The sequence below is a fragment of the Synchytrium microbalum genome (genome assembly GCF_006535985.1).
Source record: "Synchytrium microbalum strain JEL517 chromosome Unknown SmJEL517_scf0003, whole genome shotgun sequence".
Lineage (NCBI taxonomy): Eukaryota > Fungi > Chytridiomycota > Chytridiomycetes > Synchytriales > Synchytriaceae > Synchytrium > Synchytrium microbalum.
This window is the reverse complement of record NW_022158352.1, coordinates 315,714-337,230: the sequence shown is the minus strand read 5'-3', so window position 1 is coordinate 337,230 and position 21,517 is coordinate 315,714. Positions and strand designations below refer to the sequence as shown.

The following is a 21,517-nucleotide window of genomic DNA, read 5'->3' as shown; positions in this document are numbered from 1 at the left end:
TTACATGCTATATCCTCGTTACATTCTTCAACCTTACATTCTTCCATACTCAGCGATCAAAAGACGAAGTTCTTCGATTCGAGCTGTATTATCCAGTGGTTTGGCACTTTGTGCAGTTATACGTACCCTGGTCTCATCCTACAAATATAGAAGTGTGCAGCGTCAGCTGTCGTCAAAATTCGCCAGCTCAACCTCAAACGAAACGGCGGCGATCACTACATACATTGAAGGTATCTTGTTTCAACCTCAAGGTCCAATCAAAAGTTTTGAACATTGATTCTTCAATGATGGAGTTGAACTGGGCTTCATCCTCTTCTTTGAATCGAGCCAGGTCATCCGCCTTCACTCCGAGAATCATTTCAGCTTCGGTATTGAAGGCGGTTGCCCATACAACACCTGTATGATCAGAGAGAGTCATATTGAGCAGATATCTACAAGAAGTGATGGAAAACAATCAGTGGTAGAATGAGAATTGATGTACCAAGAAGATGACATTACCGATGAGTAGGCTGAGGAAGCACCTTATCACATTTCTCACACCTCCATCCACCACCATCTTCACCCATCTTTTTGTTGCATGTAGGACAAGCTGGATATGACATGTTCTCTCGTTTGATATGAGTGATTGTAGCCTTTGTGTTGATATAATCTGGCTTGTCGCCCATGCCCAAATTTTCATCTCGGATCGCGGTAATGACTTTTGTAACATTTGGCATTGATCCTGGACCACCACCTGACATGCCACTAGTATAAGATTGAAACGTCATCTGCATTCCATCACGGTCGAACCAGCCTCTGAGACTATGAGCATCAGGAATGTCAGGGTTGATAAGCACAGTCGAAGAGCCCAAGGCAGACAATGATCGTCCTAATGAATCATGGTATTGAGCGTGAATATGGGTTTGATCCGAAAACCGCTATAAGTTGATAATAAGAAAAGCCCAATTAATTACCTTGGAAATCTCCAACTTTGACACCTTTGATGGCGATGACTGGATGACCTGTCCCATCAAATGTTTCTGCTTGTTTGCCCCAGAGTGTTGCTCGGACTTGATACCCTCCAGTATCGACAATGCTCAAATCTCGCTTGTTAGCCTATCATATGAAATAACGACGATTTAGAGACTTGCTCAATCTCCGAAAAACCATCAGACTCACGGGTCTGCCAGCTTTGGTGGTGATGCTATTCAAATCACCGCAGTCTTTGACGACTCCCAAGACGTCTGGTTATGTAAGCGGTTGTTGATTAGTTTGCACTTCTCAATACATTTATCGACATCAGACTGTAAGCGCCTACCGATAGTGGCGTTTGCATCAACGGCGAGCAGCTCACTCAAGGGATGAGCTTTGATCTTGAGTTGAGGGACAGTAGCTGGATCAGTGGACACCGAAATGATTGTGTGAGAATCCAAAGTCATCTCGTAATCATTGTCAGTGTTGTTGAATTGTTTGTTTGCTGCTTTGATGGTGCCTTTAGAAACTAGATATGTCTATCCATCAAAAACGGTAAATTTATTGACAGAAAAGTTGATTTTCAGAAGTTGACTGACTTACCGAATTGTCTTGCAGCATGTCATAAAATTGGTTGACAGCATCTCCAAATCCAGTGGCTCGTATCTCACCCTGTTGATGTGATGCGAATCGTATGAATATACCATAGTACACTGTTAAACATGAGATCAAAGTGAATCGCTGCACATACCGATTCATCATAGAATGTAACCGAAAACAACCTTCCATCGCCCTTTTGATTCTTGAAGTGTCGTACATCACTTTTTCCCATACATCGAACTCTTATGGTCCACCTAGTTCGAAACGAGTTAGTGAATGCCAGATCATAGTTTTGACGAAAGGAAGACTTGCTTGTTTTGGTAGGGCGACAAGGACTTGATAGGAAAGATTTGTACATTTGAATCACCCATGGCGCGAGGTGGTTGATTGACAGGGACTGTGCTTGCAGATGCCGTGCCTCGGTTTGCGGTGGTTTGATTGATAGAGTATTGGTTTTGATTGTATTGCGGCTGGCCATACTGTTGATTACCATACTGATTGTATGATTGTTGTTGAGGTTGTTGGGGTGCCATAGTAGGCATACTTGGTTGGACTTGATAGTTATTATCGGTGGGGCCAGCTTGTTGAGGACCATCATTTTGATCTGGGAAGAATGCCACTGGGTTTCCAATACGTTCCTGCACACCATCACCTCCAGCGACGACTTCGACTTCCAGAATGATGAGAAGCTTTGATCTAAAAGATTTGGGGGCAAGATTGTCAATGTATGAGCAGAGACTGCGCTTGTTGACTACCAGTCAGGAGATGAAGACTTACGACTTGTTTGGTACAGGATTGCATAAATAACGTTTCAGACGAATAAGAGCATTCTTTCCCACTTGTCCGTCGTCCATCAAACTGTTCAATTGAGTTGCCAACATGGCTTGCATGTAGTGTTGTCCATCAGATATAATCAACCTAGGAAGAGCAGACAGAGTTAGTGAGCAAGAGAACGAAAACTATGGTGTTATATGACGATCAATCAAATTTTGTTGAGCAAACGACATACCTGTATCGTTTGCCAGATGTGTTGTCAACAGCCTTCACGTTGAGAACCTGGACAAGCGGATTTTGCATAGCTGGTTGACTCTCAGCAGTGCCATTAGCCGCCTCAGGCAAGAATCCCGGAGTCAATTGATATGTTCCCATCATCTGAAGGTGTTTCTTTGGCTCAGTTTGTTGGTTTGATATTCCAGATGTAGTTTCGTCGAAATGTGGGATCTAGTGACTGCAGCTTTTGTTGCGGCCTTTAACGACATTGTCAAAGTGGATTATAACGAGCTTAGATGTATCATTTATAATATCTTTACGTGAAGAACACGTCCATAACGCCTGCCTCACGGCAGATTACGAACATTTTGAATCTAAATTGATTTGGAGCTGCGATCACGGCCAATTCCAGGACGGTGATCTTTCTTCTCAGATCTTTATAGACGTAAAATCGCCTGAAGCACATCAATTCGACTCTGATATCTACGAAATTCCCACCCTTCACTCTTCCCTTCATTCAAAATCTTGAATCCAAGCATGGCCAAAACGAGGGCGAGTGGCAAGACCAATGGAGACAGCTCGGAGCCTGGTAGTCCAAAAACTCCAAAGAAAGTCCCAATGAGTCCTAAATCAACTCCTCGCAAGAAGAAGGAGGTCGCTGAAAAACATATGAATGGAAATGGCTCCACTCCTGAAAAACTGATTGCTCAAACTGGAAAGACTTGGGGACGTGCCAGAGGTAATTTATTTCTCACTTACACGTCACGGGTTATGACAATTTGCTCCAATTATACCTCATTTGCGCTTGTCAGCTTGAGATATCTCGAAAATTTGAAAGATTATTGACAACGCCAATATCCAGATGTCAGCACGGGAACTATCATCGGATCGGCTCTTATCATGCTGCTCTGTCCGCTACTGGTCATTTACTTTTACATTTCGTGTCACTCGTTCCAATGCGAGCTGGTTGCTCCTGCTACCACAGCATACGATTTGGGTCTGGTTAAGTTTGCACAAACATACTTCCCAAAACCTACTACAGGTAACGCAAAATTGTATTCCTGTGACTGCTCTGAGTATATCCTCCTTTGAATGAACTGACACGAAATCTTTTGACAACTACTCAGCGGGCTTTCAATTATATTTTGCTTGGCTGCTCTTTCAAATAGCACTGGCTGTCTTCTTGCCAGGCAAGATTGGATACGGTCAAATGACTCCTGCTGGATTCACTCTGCCATATATCGTGCGTACCACAGAATCGAGAGTTGTCCGAGCCTCTGATCAAAGATGCTCAAATGAAATCCAATCTTTTAGGTCAATGGATTATTGGCATGGTTTGTGACACATGGGCTATTCTTTGGATTGTCTCTAGGTCTAGGCCTCTTTCCTGCTTCTATAATATATGACAACTGGGCTGGTCTTATCGTTGCTGCAAATTTATACGGTTACCTCCTGACAGCATTCTGCTTTGCCAAGGCCCATTACTTCCCTACTCACGCAGCAGATCGTAAATTCTCAAACTCTTGGATTTACGACTTGTACATGGGTATCGAATTCAACCCTCGTATTGGCATGTTGGACTTCAAACTCTTCCATAATGGTCGACCTGGTATTGTCGCGTGGACGTTGATTGATCTCAGTTTTGCTGCAGCTCAATACGCAAAGATTGGATATGTCACCAATCAAATGATTTTGATTAACATCTTCCATGCCATGTATGTTTTGGACTTTTTCTACAATGAGGTACAACCGTCGTGTTCATGCATACTTGTTTCCTTCCCTGTCTGATCCTCAATTTGATAATTCTTTATAGGACTGGTACTTGAGGACGATAGGTACTGCTTCAACGAAGGGTTGTCTCCTAGTTGTTTCCAATATTCTGAACTTTTTCAGAACGTTTGTTATATCATAGATATCGCTCACGATCATTTTGGTTTCTACTTGTCTTGGGGTGACACCGTTTGGCTCCCAACTATGGTATAGTTCTAGTTTAGTGTTACTATGTCTTTTCGAATCAGCAGATTGACACTCCTTAAAACAGTACACCTTCCAATCTCATTATGCCGTCATCAACCCAGTCGATCTGTCTACACCATATGTAATTGGAGTTCTGGTACTAGGATTCGGTGGCTACTTTATCTTCCGTTCTGTCAATGATCAGAAAGATAAAGTCCGAGCTTCCAATGGCCACATCAAAATCTGGGGCAAACCAGCCAAGGTCATCCGTACTGAATACACTACTAGTGATGGTAAACTACACAAGAGTCTGTTACTCATCTCTGGATATTGGGGTGAGTTATAGTATACGAAGCATTCAGACCATGCCAAAGATTACTGATCAGTTTACTGATCATGCCTTTAGGTCTCTCTCGCCACTTCAATTATGTCGGTGACCTCATGATCTCAATGGCCATGTGCATGTCGTGTGGAACAAAACACTTGTCGGCATACTTTTACATAATCTACATGACATGGTTATTATTAGATCGTATCTATCGTGATGATCATCGATGTCGTGCCAAGTATGGAAAGTATTGGGATCAGTACATCAAGGCTGTGCCATATAAGCTCATTCCCTACGTCTTCTGAATCTACTTTTTGGGACAGTAAAAATATACATGTGCACGTAATATTAAAATCGTACTTGCTGCCTTACTTACTACGACTATTAAAGTTTATATCGCCTTTGAGTCTCTGTTTGGTTTGCCATAGCTTGCGCTCACTCATCCAAAAACCAACTTGACAAAAACACAACAGGGCCAGTTCTGACCTCATTGCATGGTCTGTAGTTACTTGAGCATAATAGAACGATTGATGAGCGGGGTCCACTGCTGATCTAGCCCATTTGGCCATCACCTTGGTAGAGACTTAACGTAAATCAAGCATCAATAATCGCATTTTCGAGGTCAGTGTTCAGGTTGATCAACAACAGATCCCACTTTTTGAGAAGTCAATTTTTATATTAAATTTGCTATGTTTCCGCATGGTCATTTCTCCTTTCCAGTATGACGACTCAAGTGGAACTGAATGCATTTGAAGCAGACATTCCTTCAGAGTTGAAGGAGTTTCCACCACGATCTACCCTCGCTACTCTGGACAGGAATCTAGATCAGGTAATTTCTCCAATTTAAAATTCATTCCTGGAGTAGAATTGTCGCAGTCGTAACTGACTACACTTCATATTCCAAGCTCTTGACCGAAGTCAAGCTGCTGAATGAATCTCGACAAAAGGATTTTGCGAATACAGAAGGTCGAAGAGATCGGCTGGGGATTTCACCAACTGCTGGGTGAGATTCTTTGTGGTTTGACGTTTAGAGCCGTGCGATCTAACACGGTTTTTTGGTGCACGTTTTTAGAAACTTTGAACAGTTTCGACAATTACGACAAGAACGATTAGACAGTATACAAAAGATTGAACAACCGCTACGGATCAAGTCGTCAAGTAGAACTATTTCCAAAGAAGTCAGTACAGTGCTGTCAAATATAGTACCACCTTCGAGACCTCACATCTCCGTTTTTCTTCCAGCTCGAAAGATATTGGAAGGTAGAACATGAACTGAGCCCTTCTAAGATCCTCGACGTGCTCGAAAGCTTTTACAAGAACAAGGCTGCTCACGTTTTGGAGGAGAACAGTCTTCTCGTTTCTCGTTGGGCCCGATTTTGTAGGTCATGCGTTGACAGTTTCATCAAAGATTTATGATTTTGGTTTCTAACTGTTGGATATCAAGGTCGGAATGCTCACGACATCAACAAGTTCCATAATATCTTCTCTCGGTATCAAGCATATTTACAAAACGAATATACGGACTCTCTTGATCGTTACGATCGAATCTCAAAGCTAACGGACGCCAAGGCAAAGGCCAATTCCAAAGATGAGGTTAGCGGAACGCTGAGTTGGCCTGATTCCACGTTTACACATTTTTTTGGTGCAGCGTCCCAACAATATTGAGCAAATGATTGCCGACCGTAAAAACAAGGTATCAGAGTCTCTGCATCAATATTTTATCCGTTTCTCACGTTTCGTGGTTCGTAGACTCAAAAGGAATCCAAAGCTGCTGACGACGGCAACGCCAAAATACCTGCAGAATCTGATACACTGCCGAAACGAACTAGAACAGATCCGTATGCGCTTTCAAACGATTCTGGAGTTGAAGTATCGGATTTGGTGGTATATTTGCGTTGGATTATTACGCAATGGAGTGGAAGTAAAGATCTTGAGAAGTTCGTCAGGAGGATGAAGGTACAATACTATCCAGCAGTGTGACGTGGCAGATGTTTTGCTGACCTCCTTCTGTGTAAACAGGTGGCTGTTCACTCGGAGCGTGTACCAATCTTCCAGTTTTATCAGATAATACTGGAGAGTGAGCCAGGCGAGCTCTTAGAAGATTGTCCTGAAAGTTTAGAAGGCGTCAACTGGTATGTGACTTTTAATTTGATCTTCGCATCAAGCCGATACTGATCCCTGGTCGTGTATAGTTACGTCCAACAACTACCGCTAAAAAATTCGAAAATCGAAGACTTCATAACCGAGTTTGATTCACACATTTCCCACTTCAAAATCGAAACATCCATTTCCCAAGAAGATGGACGACCACTATATTACGAAGTCGAGTCTCGATTTCATGCTCGTTTCCAGGAACAGGTGCATGATATGGTCTTGCCTCCGTATGATGGTGATGGTGTTCTTCTCTCGGAGGACGGCAAAGTCCGTCGAGACTCGGCCAAACCAATCATAGACACGTCTAACCACACAAGACAAAGCCGTCCTACTAGTGGCGCTACTCTGCCAAATGCCACTCGATTACGACAGATGGATTGGAGTGACTATGTAACTGTTCATCCTAAATATGATGAATGGTTGGAAGATCAAATGTCGTTTCTGAAAACTGTAGGCAAAAAAAGTATTTAAAGCTTCCCAAAGCCAGAATTCCAACTACCTTTGTTCCACTCATAGCACAAGGAAATCGACTACGAGCTGAGATACACATATGAGCTCGTTGCAAGTCAGGATATAGACTTTGCTGCACCCCATCTCCGAGATTCTGCCAAGAAGCTATTTGAATTAGCGGCAGCAGCAAATCCAAATGCAATTCATTCCAGACCCAACAAGGGATCTTCTGGAGGCCCCATGTTTATGCGTCAAGGGCAAACTCACAATGCGGAATCAGACGAACCTCGATTATCAAAACCCTTTGATTTGGGAATTTTGATTCCTGATGCTCGTGCTGAAAAGACAAATGATTTATGGGTGCTTGATGAAAAGAAGAAGCAGTTCGGTGTGTTGCTTGCACGTAACGATGAGATCAGGCAAATCGAACAAGAAATGTCAGGATTACATGGAGCCAAAGTTACTAGTAGAGCTATTGATGTGAGCACACTCACACCATGAAAAATGGTGTTTTCTCTTCGACTGATCTTTTTTTGCTGATAGCCCACAATTGCTACAATCTTTGCTGAACATGAAATTCATGCCTTTGTACTGCTTCGGTACTTGAAGTTGCGAGAAGTGAGATCCACTCTTTTGAGGCAAATGAATTTCTTCAGATCTGTGGAGAAGCGTGTTTCTGTCGATGTAAGGGGCATGTTTGATTCAAAATAGCTGGATTTTTTTTGGCTAAGTCTTTAAACAACAGTCATTTCGAACAAAACACCGTAATCGATTCGACCCGAATGAAGGTAGTCAGGCACCTCTGGACGCTACTATTTTGATGCAAGCAGCTAGTACTGGAAGAATGTGGCGACAACAGGAATTGTTTGATCTGCCTGATCAACATCATCCACACGCTGATACTTCAAATACGTATTCTCATCATACGCCATCAGAAGATTTACGAACTTTTGTTAATGGACGAATCCATACCCGTGATTATAATGGTGTTCCATTTATTTATGGTGAGCATATAACATGATATTTCCTGAAGAATCGTAGCTAAACCCACTATTCGTAGACTCTGCTGTCGCAGATCTAGAGAAATTAGAACACGAGTTGATCAAAATTGGAACATTGTGTATAAACGGCGGTGTTGGGGGTCATGAAGCTGTGGACTCGACTTACATGGATGAGATGCGATCAAGGGCATCAGAAAGGCGGTGTAAGCCATTAGTCATCCAATTAACCCCTGGCTTTTTTGCTCAATGTCTTTTTCGAATAGCTGATGTGAATGATGAAACATTCCTTAATCCTGGTTGTGATCGGGCCCAAGTTTTGCTGGAATTGTATGAGCATGAAGTTAAATTTCAGAATGCAAAGATTGAGGTGACAAAACCCGTTGAAATCTGCAGTGTGAAAATTGATTTTGCAGTCTCACCTACGCACCTTTTATCACTTTAGTTAACGAACTGTTTACTCGAGGTATTTGATCATACAAGAGACCCAGCTTATATTGAACGTCTTGCTCAATTGTTGATGAATCTGAAGACTTTGCGACCTTGTCTCAATTTTGAGGTGGCCTGTTTGATATGGTGTATTTTCGCCATCATATTCACCTTCGCTCAAATAGGCCAAATACTTTTCTCGTGATTACAGTCTCCATACTAAAGCCTTGGACCTTCAAGCAAGTTTAATTTCGCAAATGGTTGCTCATGGTATCCATTCACATCGGTCCTGGGTGATTCGTCACTTTACAAAGATTGACAAGTCGTTCATGACCGACGATCCCGATTTTAATTTTGTGCCGAATGCCACTTCGATGAATTTGAACAAGTATATTGATTCTCCGTTCTCGTCGGGTCTGCCACACAAACCAGGTTCGACATCACCGTTTCTTCGGAAACTTTTTTTGCTGACTGCGGTTCTTTAATTAGCACCTGAGAGACAACGAGTCACCATGCATCACGGAGCATTATCTGTTTACATGACAGAAGTAGTTCCAATGCTAGAAAAGATCGTCGACGTATTGGATCAAGCTAAATTATGTTCTGTTGAGACGAGGCGAGCAATTAAGAGTCATGCTGGAGAGGCGTTGGTGCCAGTGCATGTCGTTGATTGTGCAAATTGGGCTGTTTTCATGGTACAATTAACACCGTTGGAGGATAGTTTCTAACTATATTTTTTTGCTTACACTCTCTCGTATTTAGGCTCTTTGGGAGGAACAGGTAGAAGCTGAAATACCACTCCCTGGCAAACCTGGTGTTGGCTTAGACTCTGAAGTCTGGACTGAGAATCCACTACTTGGTGATATTGTAATAACGGAAATGTACAATCCGTATCATTATACATCTAGTGACAATGCACGAGCACTTGGAATCAATTTGGGGCCGATGAGTGCATTCTCTGATCCAGCATACCAAGAAACTGCTCGAAGTTATGCTCATCTTCTGACGAGATTGTTGCTTATTAAGAATCGGCTGAACTTGTCTTGGACTGAAACAGGTATTTGCAGTTTCGCTGCTATACAGAGACCATCCTCACTCTCTTTCTCCTTGTAGAGTACTGGCGTCGTGCCCTTGATTTGCAATATGTTCAAATGGGAGTGAATAGAAGAGCTTATGGTGCTCGACTAGCTCCTTTACCTCTTGATGGCAATCCGTTACCACCTGATGTGATTTCAACAGAAGTATGAAACCGATTTGAGAATGCACCGTTTTTGTTTTAGGTCCGATTTTTTTTCGCCGTCTGTAGGAGGACGAGATTGAAGACTATCAGGAGGAATCCTTCTACGAGTCTTACACTGACTTGGTCTCTGCCTCTTCCGATCTACAAAACTTTGGACTGGCTATGGCAGAGATTGATCGCCTTTTTGATGACTTCAATTTTTCGACTTTTGAAGCACTTCAGGTAACGCGAATGCTTCAATGTATGAAATATTGTCGGACGAACTTTCTGACTTTTTTTGCTTTTAAAGTTCAATTTGAGGTGGCAAGTTGTTCGGGCAATGACGCATTCTTTACGAGTAAGTTTCAAGGTGGTACCTCGCAAAGGCTATCTAAAAAATTGATGTTGATACTCAATAGGTCCAAATGTTGGAGAAGAATTACTTGATGGGAGCAGTCGAACTCCATAGTCTTTTACTAGCAGAGATTCACAAGAATGCTTTAACCTCCTCTTTCGAACCTGGATTGCTGGATTCTAGTCAGGTATTCTGGAATTGCTTGAGTATCTTCAGTCTTCTAGTATCTCACCATGGTTTCTCTGTGGGCATAGAGACTCGATGTCGAAGTAGACTACCGTCTGCTAGCCACTAGTATCGTTCCAAAGAAGCGAAAACTGAGAAGGGCGATGCTTTTAGCGTACACTGAGAGGTAATACATACAGTAGCTGTTCATGGAGTGTCACTGAAGTTATTTTACTTTAGACTGGAACTGTATGGCGGTGACGAGAAGGACGAGGACGCCAAAAAAATGTTCGTCGATCAAATGAAGGTGAGCAAAAGACGGAATTGGAGTTGAAGGCACGAGTCATTCGTCTCACGTAACTTTGAATTGTAGGATGAGCTGATACATTGGTACTGCAATAATCTTGCAGAAGTGGTAGTTGAGTGGAGCGAACGTTCAGAGTTCGCCAAACTCATGCTCGAAGTCAAGAGAATATCCGTTGAGAAGACCTACGGCAAGCTTCTCTTCCGATCATCAAAGATTCTCAACCATTTAGACTATTTTGCGACTCTGGAAAAGGGTACCACTGAAGATAATGACAACAATCTTGGTGTTTCAATTCAAGATGTTGTTGCAGAGAATGGGACGGAGAAGATTGCGAAGTTGTGGTATATTCCTCACATTACTGAGATAATTCTGGTAAGAGGAACTTTTTCTTCGCTCTGAGTTAGAAAAAGTACTGGAACTCACGCAAGCTGTTTTCGAAACAGGGCCTGGTTCCAACTGATAAAGGTGGACGTGCCGCCGACGTCTCTCGAAGAGCGTTTCGAAACAGTCTGTTGTATCGAAGGTCTCTCATCATGTACACCTTGGTGTTGGAGATTTTAACCATGTTCTCTCGTGTTGCCGTACTGCTTCAAGAGAATCGCAAGTTTGTTTCTTCAGGTAAGCCAACACGAAAACGCTTGGAAGCTTTGCTGAACTCACCAAGTCTTTTTTTCTAGTGAAAACCATCCGTGAAGCTGATTACGTAGTGCAAGCCATGAATTCTATCAAAAAGGATTTGTCGTATCAAGGACAACAAGCAGACTATGAGCGTGTGGAGCGGTATCTGCTTCTTAGATGGGGCTTGTTGCGTTTAAGGCTCAAGCTTTCACTTACTATGTCACTGTATGCGTTGAAAATGAATTTAGTAAGAGATTGGGTCAGTTTTATCTTGACATTGACTTCCACTAACTCATAATGATGCAGATGAAACCTTCTTACGGAATAGTTGAGAGCGCGTGGTATCAGAGTGGTGAAAAGATTGCTGGAAAGCCTCGCAAGGACATATACCAACGATTGAGTCGTTTCGCGAATGTATGTGGGGCTAAACTTTTGTTTGTGGCCCGAACCAGTATTAACAGTCCCGAAATAGTCACAATGTAGTGTAGTTTCAACTCCACTGGCTGGAAAGTACTGGTTGTCCTATTTAGATGATCAGGCAAAACGAGTCTGCGATGCAAAGATTGTCGAGGTATGCAAACAAGCGTCAAAAGAAAGTTTGTAACCATTCAGAGCTAATTTGTGGCAATGCTAGATTGAAGAATGTTTGGAAGAACATACTCAGAGCACCACTCTGACATTCGGAGAGAATGCCGACGAGCTCATCAAAGTTCAAGGAGACTATCTGGTATCAACTCTCAAGCTGTACGCCTTTCGTAATGAATACTTGCGTATGATATTAGACGGTCGTGAACTCGAGGTACTTGTTTTTCTCTCATCATTTGTCACAAAGTGTCTAATTAACATCAATGTGATAGACGGAGATACAGCTTCAAGAATTCTTCCGCTTGTACAAGATTCGAATTCTAGTAGATTCTGTCCGCCTGTATCATCGACAAGGATCTCGTGGAGGTGGAAGCACCAGTGAGTTTGTGGGTTCTGACCAGAGGTCCACAGACCAATTCTCATAACACTGTTTTTTGTAGGTTCACTGCTTCGGACAAGTATCATCAGCAGTGCTCAGGAAGGCGGCTATAATCGACTGGTTCAATCCGTGAGCTTCTCTCTTCACTCACAGTGACTCTAAAGTTTTTCTAACACATATCCATTCTCAGAATTTTGAAAAATGCCAAAGTGTGGTTTTGCAAGCAGAACTCTTGCGAGAGTATACTGTCAACCTCCATAAACATGGCAAATCTATACACACCTTGCTCTCTGATGAGCGCACAGGCAGGCTCTTCCGACACTACACTGTCTCGGATTCGATACCCGACAATAATGTCCCTCATATGGCCATGCGATTCACCGAAGAATCGTATGCTGCAAAACAGGTCATGTTGACACAATTGGTGGCTGATCTATACAAGGCCTCAGTAGAGGGTGTACGTGCCAGGCTTGTCCAAATACTTCCCTTGTACATGTACTCACGTCCAATTTCATAGGCCAAAGACACAAAGAATGATAATTCCAACTTCACGTGCACCAAGGCTGCCCTTAGTCACAGCATTCTCAAGTTTTCCACACACTTGGGTCGCTGGCAGGAGAAACGACGTGGAGAGCATGAAAACTTTCTTGGTACTCTCTATGGTCGATTGCTGGAAATGATTCGCAACGCTGAAAAGGTCATTGAAAATCAGCAACAGGAGAAGCAGGAGATTCTAGATGTACGTATAGTGCCATAGTCAAGTGTAACGCTCCTCAACATTCCATTGTATGCTCATGAAATATACCCTCATCTTAGGAATTCGCGAAGGGTGTCAAGCTTGCTGCCGCGGATTTGTTTGCTGCACATCTGGCAACACATTCAGCAACGACCGTCGAATTGAATGATCTTCGTAAAGCCCGTCGTCTAGATGAAAGGAAACTCCGTAATCGAATAGTTGACGAGTATGATGATCTTATGTCTGAGCTCGTCATGGAAATCAACCTATTACGGCAACGCTTTGCAGAATATCGTGTAGGCACAGTGCAAGAAGTTATGGACATTATGTCTGAAACTAAAAAGGAAGAGTTGGGTGCTTTGGTGACATCCAAAACTGATTTGCCAATGTCCATGAGGAAGAGTGCTGATATAGCCATCCAGCACGAAGAAGCATTGTCTGAGCTTCGTGAAGATAATCACGAGCTCAAGATGACGATTCTCAAGTTTCGATCTATGAATACAATTAAGGAGCAGGCCATCCGTTCTGCATACGAGAAAAGAGTGCGTCTGAGTTGAATTGAGGACTGAAGTTATTCCTGCTTACTTACATGTTAACTATTTAGATTCGAAAGCTGACGGATGAAAACAAAAAGGCAGAGGAAAAATTATGGGATAGTTTCAGGGAGGCTGAAGCTCGAGAGAAGTCTCTTCGTCGACAGCTAGCCAAGACTCAACGAGTGAGATTTCTGGACTCATTACCAGGAAGACAAATTTACTCAACGCATTACATCAATTATAGGGGTTGACTGATACTGAAACTGTTGTAGCTGAGCTTACTGTAAAGTTGAAGGAGGAGAAGGAGTTGCGGGTCGCTGAAAAGCAACGTGATAGGCCTGGACCTGAGTCTCGTGCGCCCAAGAAGACAGAGCATAAAGAGGATGTTGAACGGCTGCTCAAGGACTTGGCTGAAAAATCGAAACTGATTGAGCAACTTGTCTCTGAACGACAAGCCCATCTACAGGAACCGGAAGACATAGATAATAGCAAGGTCGTATCAAGGCCTGCATCTACCCGTTACCCTAGTAGTCAACAACCACGATCGAAATCCCCTCGTCGATCAGTATACTTCCAAGATCGTGTTGGTAAATTAGAAGAAGAGAATGCAGATCTACGAATGCAGCTCTTTAAACTACAGGACTCTTTATCTCCTCCAGCAGACAGGCCTCTTCAAACTGCCATAATAGTAAGCCAGGAAGTTGATACTGCTGTTGCAGCTGAACCAACGGCAAATCGTAAAGTGGTATTCCAGGAAGATCCCGCATCACCATCAGATCGAGAATTGTTTTCAGCTGGTGGTGTCCGATATCCGTATTATGAGCAGCAAAGCAACAGTACAACGTCGCCGCCACGAAGAACAGCTGAACGCGAAAGTGTATCACGACCGTCAAGATCACGGCCGTCAACTACTAGAGCTAGCTCCTCTGCTGATGCTTTGAGTATAACCAACTCTACCAAACCGACTTCTGCTAAACCTGGAACTGGCGGTGGAATCAGATCATTGGTGAATACACCACTTAAAAGCCCGAAAAAGTAGTCCACATTGTAAAATGTATTAAGATGGACATAGTGTATGTAGCATTAACGTGATGTAGATAGTAAATATACTCAGTTTGTTTTCGGAAACGTTCCCGTTGGTAAATTGACATAACTAGTCCCCAATGAGTGTCTTTCCGTGATGTATGTGGCATCGGAAATAGATTGACGTTTATCTTCTCAAACAGTACAAATCTGCAATAGCCGTCCAAGGCTGAACAGTAGAAAATTGGTCTTAGAGCTATCCACATAATAGCGATCTTTAAAATTGTGCAGATTACTTGAGCCTCAGAGCTTGACTGAGCGTGATTGATTGGTTCAAGTGACAGAATGAAGTGAGGGTATACGTAACAGTTCACTCCAACATCTTCACAAAGTGACTACGTAAGCAATGTCGGGGAGCAAAACTATTCGTTTTCTGCATACCAAATTCTCAGTCAATCATATCCATATTGATAAAGAATTCGTGAATTTGCATTCAGTGAATGTTATATCCCTTGGCCCAGTTGCTCGATTTTCGTTCCCAACAATGACACGAGATGCCTCACCACGAGGAGGGCAGTTAGCCGCAATAATCAATAATGTCAGCGTGATTAGTAGCAAAGCACGAAATACAACTGGAAATAGTGGGAAATAGTAGGTGTTTGCCGTTGATTCGTAATTTTTCCCAATCACTCTACCATTTCATTCCAACAAATCTTCTGATAGAGGAGGAGAAACGAAGCTCTCGACGGAAGGCAGACATAGTGGCTATCGTTAGCAACATCTTATAGAAGCAATATCTCTTATCTCCGGGCTCTACCTAGGTTTTTCAAGACCGTGGGAAGTGGACCAACAAAATTTGGGTGGCTGCCGTTTCTAATCAAGGGATTCAGCTTCATTGTTTGAATATAATAAGGAAGAGGAATCTCGTTGTTGACGAAACAATATATAATCATTGACTTGTCGTTTTTGAGGCATACAATCACATTTTTGACGAAGGTTTTAAATTTGTGAACAAACGAGGTGTCAAGCAGTGCTTAATTCGTTGGGAATTCATCTATTACAACCATCGAGTGCCGGTCTTGAAGTCTTATCTTCAATCCATCAATCATCTTCCATCACACATCAGCACACCAAAACCAATCGAACGACCCTTCTTTATGATCAAGGATATTTCATATTCAAGCAGTGCATCCTGGTCATCATCCTATCGTAATCTTCCAGTCAAATCAGGAATGGCCAACAATATTGACGCTAGAGAAGCTGCTCGTCAGGCGTACCAATCATCACTAGTTGACTTGACTCGGAACGATAGGAACTTGATTCTGAGTCTTACTGAGATTGCTAGGGAGAACGAACGTTGGGCTTCTACTATTGTCGATGTCATTGAATCTCAAATCAGAAATGTGCGTCAACCTTGTTTTCCATTCTATAATGTATTGAGTTGAATAAAGCCATATTTCAATTCCTGTCTCTATCTTGAATAATAATCTAATCATTTCTTCTTTTGTTTTACGTCATTTAGGCTCCATCGGCTCAAAAGTTACCCGTACTCTACTTGTTGGACAGTATTGTCAAGAACCTTGGCGGTGTCTTTGTTCTCGAGTTCTCACGCAACATTGTAAAAACGTTTGCTCAAGCTTATGATTCTGTGAGTTGGGAAGATCGTGCTAGAATGGCCAAATTGGTAGAAAGCTGGAAGGTACCACCTCCTCCACATTCTTCATCAATCTTTGCGTCCATATTCTTGTCGCAAATGGAGGACAAGATACGGAGTTCTCAACCTTACGCTGGTCAATCTACATTTGGACTTGGCACGTTGGTATGTATTCATCTGTCACTTTGCTCGGAGGACATGACACATTATACTGACTTTTACCTTATTCATTATATAGCCAATACAGCAAGCACAACAACGACAAACACAGTATGTGCAATTTGAACCCCTAAGATCTTTGGCACTGAACAGCCAATCATCTGATTATCAACACCTACACAGCAACATGTTCCCAATACAAATGCAACCTCCTGCTCCTGGTCTACCACCTATGAGTGGATCCATCTTTGGAGGCTCGCAGCCATCAATGTTACCACAGGTATGTCTTTTACAAATGTCCGAATTTATTTTGATTGTTTCTTTGAAATATTTCATAAACAACACGACTCGTCCTTCTTGGCCTCGTTGTCTTGCCCGATCTCGTGTTCTATCTTTGCAACTCGTCGACTCTATATATCGTTCTTCTTGATCTTGACTGCGATTTTTTCTTTCCCTAACTAGTTGCTGCCACAGCTGCCACACCAGACTGATTTGACTCGACAACTGGTGTTGAATACGTTGGTTTCCGAAGCTCAAACTGTTATTGCTCAAAAGAGATCCAAGTTGATAATGAACCCCATGAATCCAATAGTACCTGGTGAAATAGAACTATTGCAACAGGTGTGCTCTTTTGCAATGTCTAGCATGCCTTTGAAGGGCAATCAATCTCATTCTGATTCTTCTGGTCGACAGGTCTTGACATCAGTGGCTACCCAGCATATTGAATTAACAATGTTGCAACAATTGCTGGACCAAGTTCGACAAATGAAGGAAGCTCCTCCACTCGTCGTTGTTCCACCCCCTTCACTACCACCACCACCTGCACCAGTTGTCGTGCCACCTACATTTACTATGCCACCGTCTCTATCCAGTCTAGGAACTCCTGCTAGTTGGACTAGTATATTGAACAAAACCTCATCAGCTGGATTGGTGCCTCCTCCTCCTACCACTACAGGTGCCTCAACAACTCCAGACAAGAAGATTATGCGTATGCAAGATTTGCCTAGAATATTATTGAACAATGATGACATTAACAGGTATGCGAGGTGAAGGAACACATTTTTTCGGTGTGGTCTACTAACAGATTCTTTTGCCTATTCAGGAGAATTGACGGTGCAGTTGCTTTGCTATATGATGCTATACCTACACAATGCAAACAATGTGGAAGAAGGTTTATGAGCACTGAGGAAGGCAAAGAGCAAAATTCAGCACATTTGGACTGGCATTTCAGAGCATCAAGAAGGCAACGTGAAAAGGCCAGGAAGGCTGTATCGCGAGATTGGTATTTGCCAGAGAATGAGTGGTGTATTGAAAAGGAAGCTGATATCAAAGACAAACAAGGTACGTGCAAAAAAAGTAGAATAGATGGAATCGTTGAATCTGAACCTAACTTTCATCTTTTTAGTCCAATCCTCCTTCTTCAACAGTATGGAAGCTGAGCTGACGCCAGACAAGGAAATGTCTGAAGAAGGTCAAAATGTCCCATTGGAGAATGGTGCGAGTGCTTGTCCTATATGTAATGAGTCCTTTGAAAAGTTCTTTGATCAAGAAAGAGAGGAATGGATGTTTAAGAATGCCATCAAGTTGGAACATAAGGCACGTATTGATTACTCTCGAATGAGATCCATTCGTCCCTTCCGGCTAGTTTTGCCCGTAAATATGCTAACTTGCAAACTCCCTGTCCTTAGATATATCACTTCACATGCTATCGAGATCACACACGGCCACGCGCCAAGATGAGTACACCACCTCGATCGCCTGGAGATACCACTTCGTTGGGTAAACACAGGGAAGGGGAAGATGAATCAGTTGAAAGGAAGCGACTTCGTATATAAAACCTCATTGTAAACCATAGAACATATAGTACATATAACCAAAACAAGGAAATTGCGTGTAACTTCCAATAAGATTGCGAGATTTGCATCAAAAAAACCTGTGCGTTGTTTCCTTGCACGCGCGCCTTTTTTAAACATTCCAAACCAAGGTATTAAGAGCTCGCTCAATAGAGAGTAGAGGTACGTAGAATGGACCTATACATTGTATTTGTAATCAGCGAACCTGCCTAATACGTCTTCTAACCAAGATCTACTCTCTAGCGACCAAGAACGGAACTCTCCCGAAAACACGCACACGATGTCATCGAGAATGTCATCAGGCCCGCCGTCAGCCCCGTCGATCGCCTCATCGACTCCATACTATGCATCAACATTCAGACGCTCAAAGCAAGCTCCCGCTCATCACCCAAATCCATTCCAACTCGGCTCATCAACATCAGACCTAGCACTTGCAGATTCAGCCGCCAGTGACATTCACCATCAATCTCATCATCAGGCTACTACTATGAGTCATCGAGGTGCTTTGAGTTCAATGAGTGGCGATTCGGCAGAACCGGAGTTTCATGTACCGGTTGCCGCTGAAGGTGCTGCAAGTATCGTTAATGATCAAGATGAGAATGATCAGGGTTATGAGAATTATGAGCATGGGGATGAACATCAAGCGTTGGGGGAATACGATGTATGTGTGTTGATGATGAGACCAGGCTGTTTTATTAAGCGAATATGTGCTTGTCGTGATACTCATCTTCATTACCCTTAGAATGCCTTCTCATTGCTTTTGGATCGAGTCAAGGAGAACGCTAACGCATGCAAAGTAAGCATGAGTCTCCACTGTCATGGCGCCGCTTTTTTTGCTCGGTAATCTAAGGCATCTCTGGTCGATAGGAGGTTTCAACGTTTATTAAAAGAAGAGCTGCCATTGAAGCCGAATATGCAAAGTCCATGACTCGACTTGCTCAATCAATGAGTGATTCAATGGAAAAGAATGGTGCCAAGCTTGGGTATGGGCAGCTTCTTGTCTTGTGAGTCCGCAAGTATATGCTGATTTTTTTGGTTGTTGCTCGTCTTTAGATCTTTCCGTGACACTTGGAAGAAGATATGTAGTGTGCATGAACGAGTCGGTGAAGTCAAGCAACGCTTCTCCGAATCATTGGCGGAAATCGCTGGCGATGTCAATGCGGTACATATTGAAGCTGTGACTTCTCGTAAAAATCTCAAAGTTGGTGGTGGAAATCATTGGAAGATGGTAGTGGAAGCTGAAAGCGCTCTAGAAAAGGTAAGGAAGACGCATGTATCCTTTGGAGCAACAAAACTTCGCTCTTGATTCACTGACGCCTCTTTTTTAGGCCAAATCCAAATACGAAGGTGCTTGCACTGAATGGGAAACCTCCATCAATCAACTTGCAGGTGGTGCACAATCGCAGTTAGGACCACCGGGAATGAAAAAGTCTGCATCACATCCATTCACCATGTTCAAGGGAAGTCCTAGTCCTTCCAAGGTATGACTGGCCAGCAATCCATGTTTTTGCATACATCCTCAATCAACTAACCTGCCTACTGTCTAATCAGCTTGCCAAGAATGAGGATGATCTTCGGATGCGAGTGGCTGGTCTCAACGACTCTTTCAAAAGACAGTTGGAAAATGTACAAGGAAAACGAGCCCACTACTTTTCAAAGCTTTTGCCGACTCTCATTGGAGTAAGTTCTGGCACGAAAATTTACAGAACCACCGGCAAAGTTCTCATATGCTTTGTATTAGGTGGTTGCAACAGCCAACAGTGAAGTTGATATGAAACTGCAAAAGAACATGGTCAAGTATGCTCAAATGTATGAGCAAGCATTGATGGAGGAAGGTGTTACGATTGCCCCTATGCCGAAAGACGATGGTGAGATTTCTGCACATGTCATGTTAGGATGTTTCATTGCCTGAAAGACACCTTTTTTTGCGCAGAGGAACCTCAACCCAGTTTGTTGAAGATTATGGAAAGCGTCGATCATGAAGGAGATTTGCATGCCTTTATGAAGACATTTGTACCCAACCCCACTAAAGAAAAGAAAGCAGAACAAAGGTTCGGTGCTTACTTTCCTACAGTAAGTTTTCCAAAAAAACTTGTCATTGTGGCTATGCATGACCGTCAAGCTCGTCCATAGTCCTTTGAAGCCTCAGCCAGACCTGTGTTTGGAGTGGATGTTACCGAATTGATAACTCGTGATGGTGTTCAAATACCAACCATAGTTGAGAAGTGCATTCAAGTCATTGAACGTCATGGTATGCGCACTGCAGGATTGTACAGACAATCAGGCCCTATTCCAGAATTAACATCATTACGTGTCTTGATTGATCGAGGTATATGAGTTGAAGCTTTAGGCAAAAGAAACCAGCATAAAAATTTGACAAATATTCTACTTATAGACCTAAGCAAAGTCGACTTGGAAAAGTTTGCTGCCGACATTACAGTTGTGACTGGTATACTCAAACTATGGTTCAGGTCTCTACCTGATCCGATATTGACATCAGAAAAATACCATGACTTTATGGAAGCTGCTAGTAAGTGTTTATTCAGATATTGGGAGACCCAATGGCACGGCTGGATGTAATTGACTTGTTTTGCCCTTGCAGAAATCGACGATGGCAAAGTTCGATTGATGAACATACATGGAATCGTGAATGAACTTAACGATGCCAACTTTGCAACTCTTCAATGTTTGATGGCTCACCTTCACAGGTATTTACTCTCTTGACAATATACCTTTCTTGCCGCAAATGTAACACCAGCTCTTGTTTACAGGGTCAGGACACGAGAAATTGATACCAAGATGAGCGTACAATCTTTGGCTATCGTATGGGGTTCCGTATTGATGGGACCTCGTGAACCTACGAACGTCATTGACTTGGCTCTTCAATGTCGTGTCATTGAAACCATTTTGGGAGGATATCTGGAGATCTTCCCCGAGGACTAATTTAATTCTAGATAGATATGTACATAAAACATAAAATTAATACTCCTCACTATCGCTATATTTACCTAATGTACATGGGTTCACACGATAGTTGTTACTCGAGCGCAGTAATTTCTCAAATCTCATGCT

At 42.7% G+C, this 21,517-nt stretch overlaps 5 protein-coding genes across 5 annotated transcripts; 4 read left to right on the top strand and 1 right to left on the bottom strand.

The window, feature by feature from the left end:
• Positions 1–33: 33 nt before the first annotated feature.
• SmJEL517_g00865 (uncharacterized protein) lies at positions 34–2,700 on the bottom strand (the record flags this gene model as incomplete). The annotated part of the gene is made up of 11 exons (XM_031166793.1): positions 34–138; positions 224–431; positions 499–868; positions 954–1,095; positions 1,159–1,223; positions 1,298–1,490; positions 1,555–1,623; positions 1,703–1,805; positions 1,888–2,247; positions 2,329–2,469; positions 2,561–2,700. The coding sequence occupies 11 exons, from the start codon at positions 2,698–2,700 to the stop codon at positions 34–36; spliced, it is 1,896 nt and encodes a 631-aa protein (XP_031027121.1).
• Positions 2,701–3,078: 378 nt separating this feature from the next.
• SmJEL517_g00864 (uncharacterized protein) lies at positions 3,079–5,130 on the top strand (the record flags this gene model as incomplete). Its single annotated transcript, XM_031166792.1, has 8 exons — positions 3,079–3,280; positions 3,404–3,583; positions 3,669–3,784; positions 3,856–4,284; positions 4,355–4,376; positions 4,454–4,518; positions 4,583–4,832; positions 4,904–5,130. The coding sequence occupies 8 exons, from the start codon at positions 3,079–3,081 to the stop codon at positions 5,128–5,130; spliced, it is 1,491 nt and encodes a 496-aa protein (XP_031027122.1).
• Positions 5,131–5,546: 416 nt separating this feature from the next.
• On the top strand, positions 5,547–14,795 carry SmJEL517_g00863 (uncharacterized protein; the record flags this gene model as incomplete). The annotated part of the gene is made up of 37 exons (XM_031166791.1): positions 5,547–5,654; positions 5,731–5,828; positions 5,898–6,003; positions 6,068–6,203; positions 6,270–6,418; positions 6,474–6,518; positions 6,575–6,781; positions 6,845–6,957; positions 7,018–7,429; positions 7,496–7,909; positions 7,973–8,113; positions 8,175–8,433; positions 8,490–8,633; positions 8,694–8,797; positions 8,873–8,893; positions 9,042–9,288; positions 9,346–9,551; positions 9,619–9,913; positions 9,970–10,097; positions 10,163–10,318; positions 10,386–10,433; positions 10,495–10,617; positions 10,685–10,782; positions 10,836–10,902; positions 10,969–11,274; positions 11,346–11,520; positions 11,580–11,767; positions 11,827–11,934; positions 11,993–12,091; positions 12,155–12,319; positions 12,378–12,483; positions 12,546–12,613; positions 12,675–12,941; positions 13,002–13,223; positions 13,301–13,762; positions 13,825–13,938; positions 14,001–14,795. 37 exons carry the CDS (start codon positions 5,547–5,549, stop codon positions 14,793–14,795), a joined length of 6,900 nt encoding a protein of 2,299 aa, XP_031027127.1.
• A 1,216-nt stretch (positions 14,796–16,011) lies between these two features.
• Positions 16,012–18,427, top strand: SmJEL517_g00862 (uncharacterized protein; the record flags this gene model as incomplete). The annotated part of the gene is made up of 9 exons (XM_031166790.1): positions 16,012–16,182; positions 16,302–16,598; positions 16,672–16,703; positions 16,776–16,872; positions 17,055–17,213; positions 17,286–17,629; positions 17,695–17,933; positions 17,998–18,245; positions 18,281–18,427. 9 exons carry the CDS (start codon positions 16,012–16,014, stop codon positions 18,425–18,427), a joined length of 1,734 nt encoding a protein of 577 aa, XP_031027128.1.
• A 298-nt stretch (positions 18,428–18,725) lies between these two features.
• Positions 18,726–21,388, top strand: SmJEL517_g00861 (uncharacterized protein; the record flags this gene model as incomplete). The annotated part of the gene is made up of 12 exons (XM_031166789.1): positions 18,726–19,106; positions 19,188–19,241; positions 19,313–19,428; positions 19,499–19,703; positions 19,774–19,926; positions 19,997–20,125; positions 20,187–20,313; positions 20,379–20,518; positions 20,579–20,774; positions 20,841–20,975; positions 21,048–21,153; positions 21,217–21,388. 12 exons carry the CDS (start codon positions 18,726–18,728, stop codon positions 21,386–21,388), a joined length of 1,914 nt encoding a protein of 637 aa, XP_031027125.1.
• Positions 21,389–21,517: the final 129 nt, after the last annotated feature.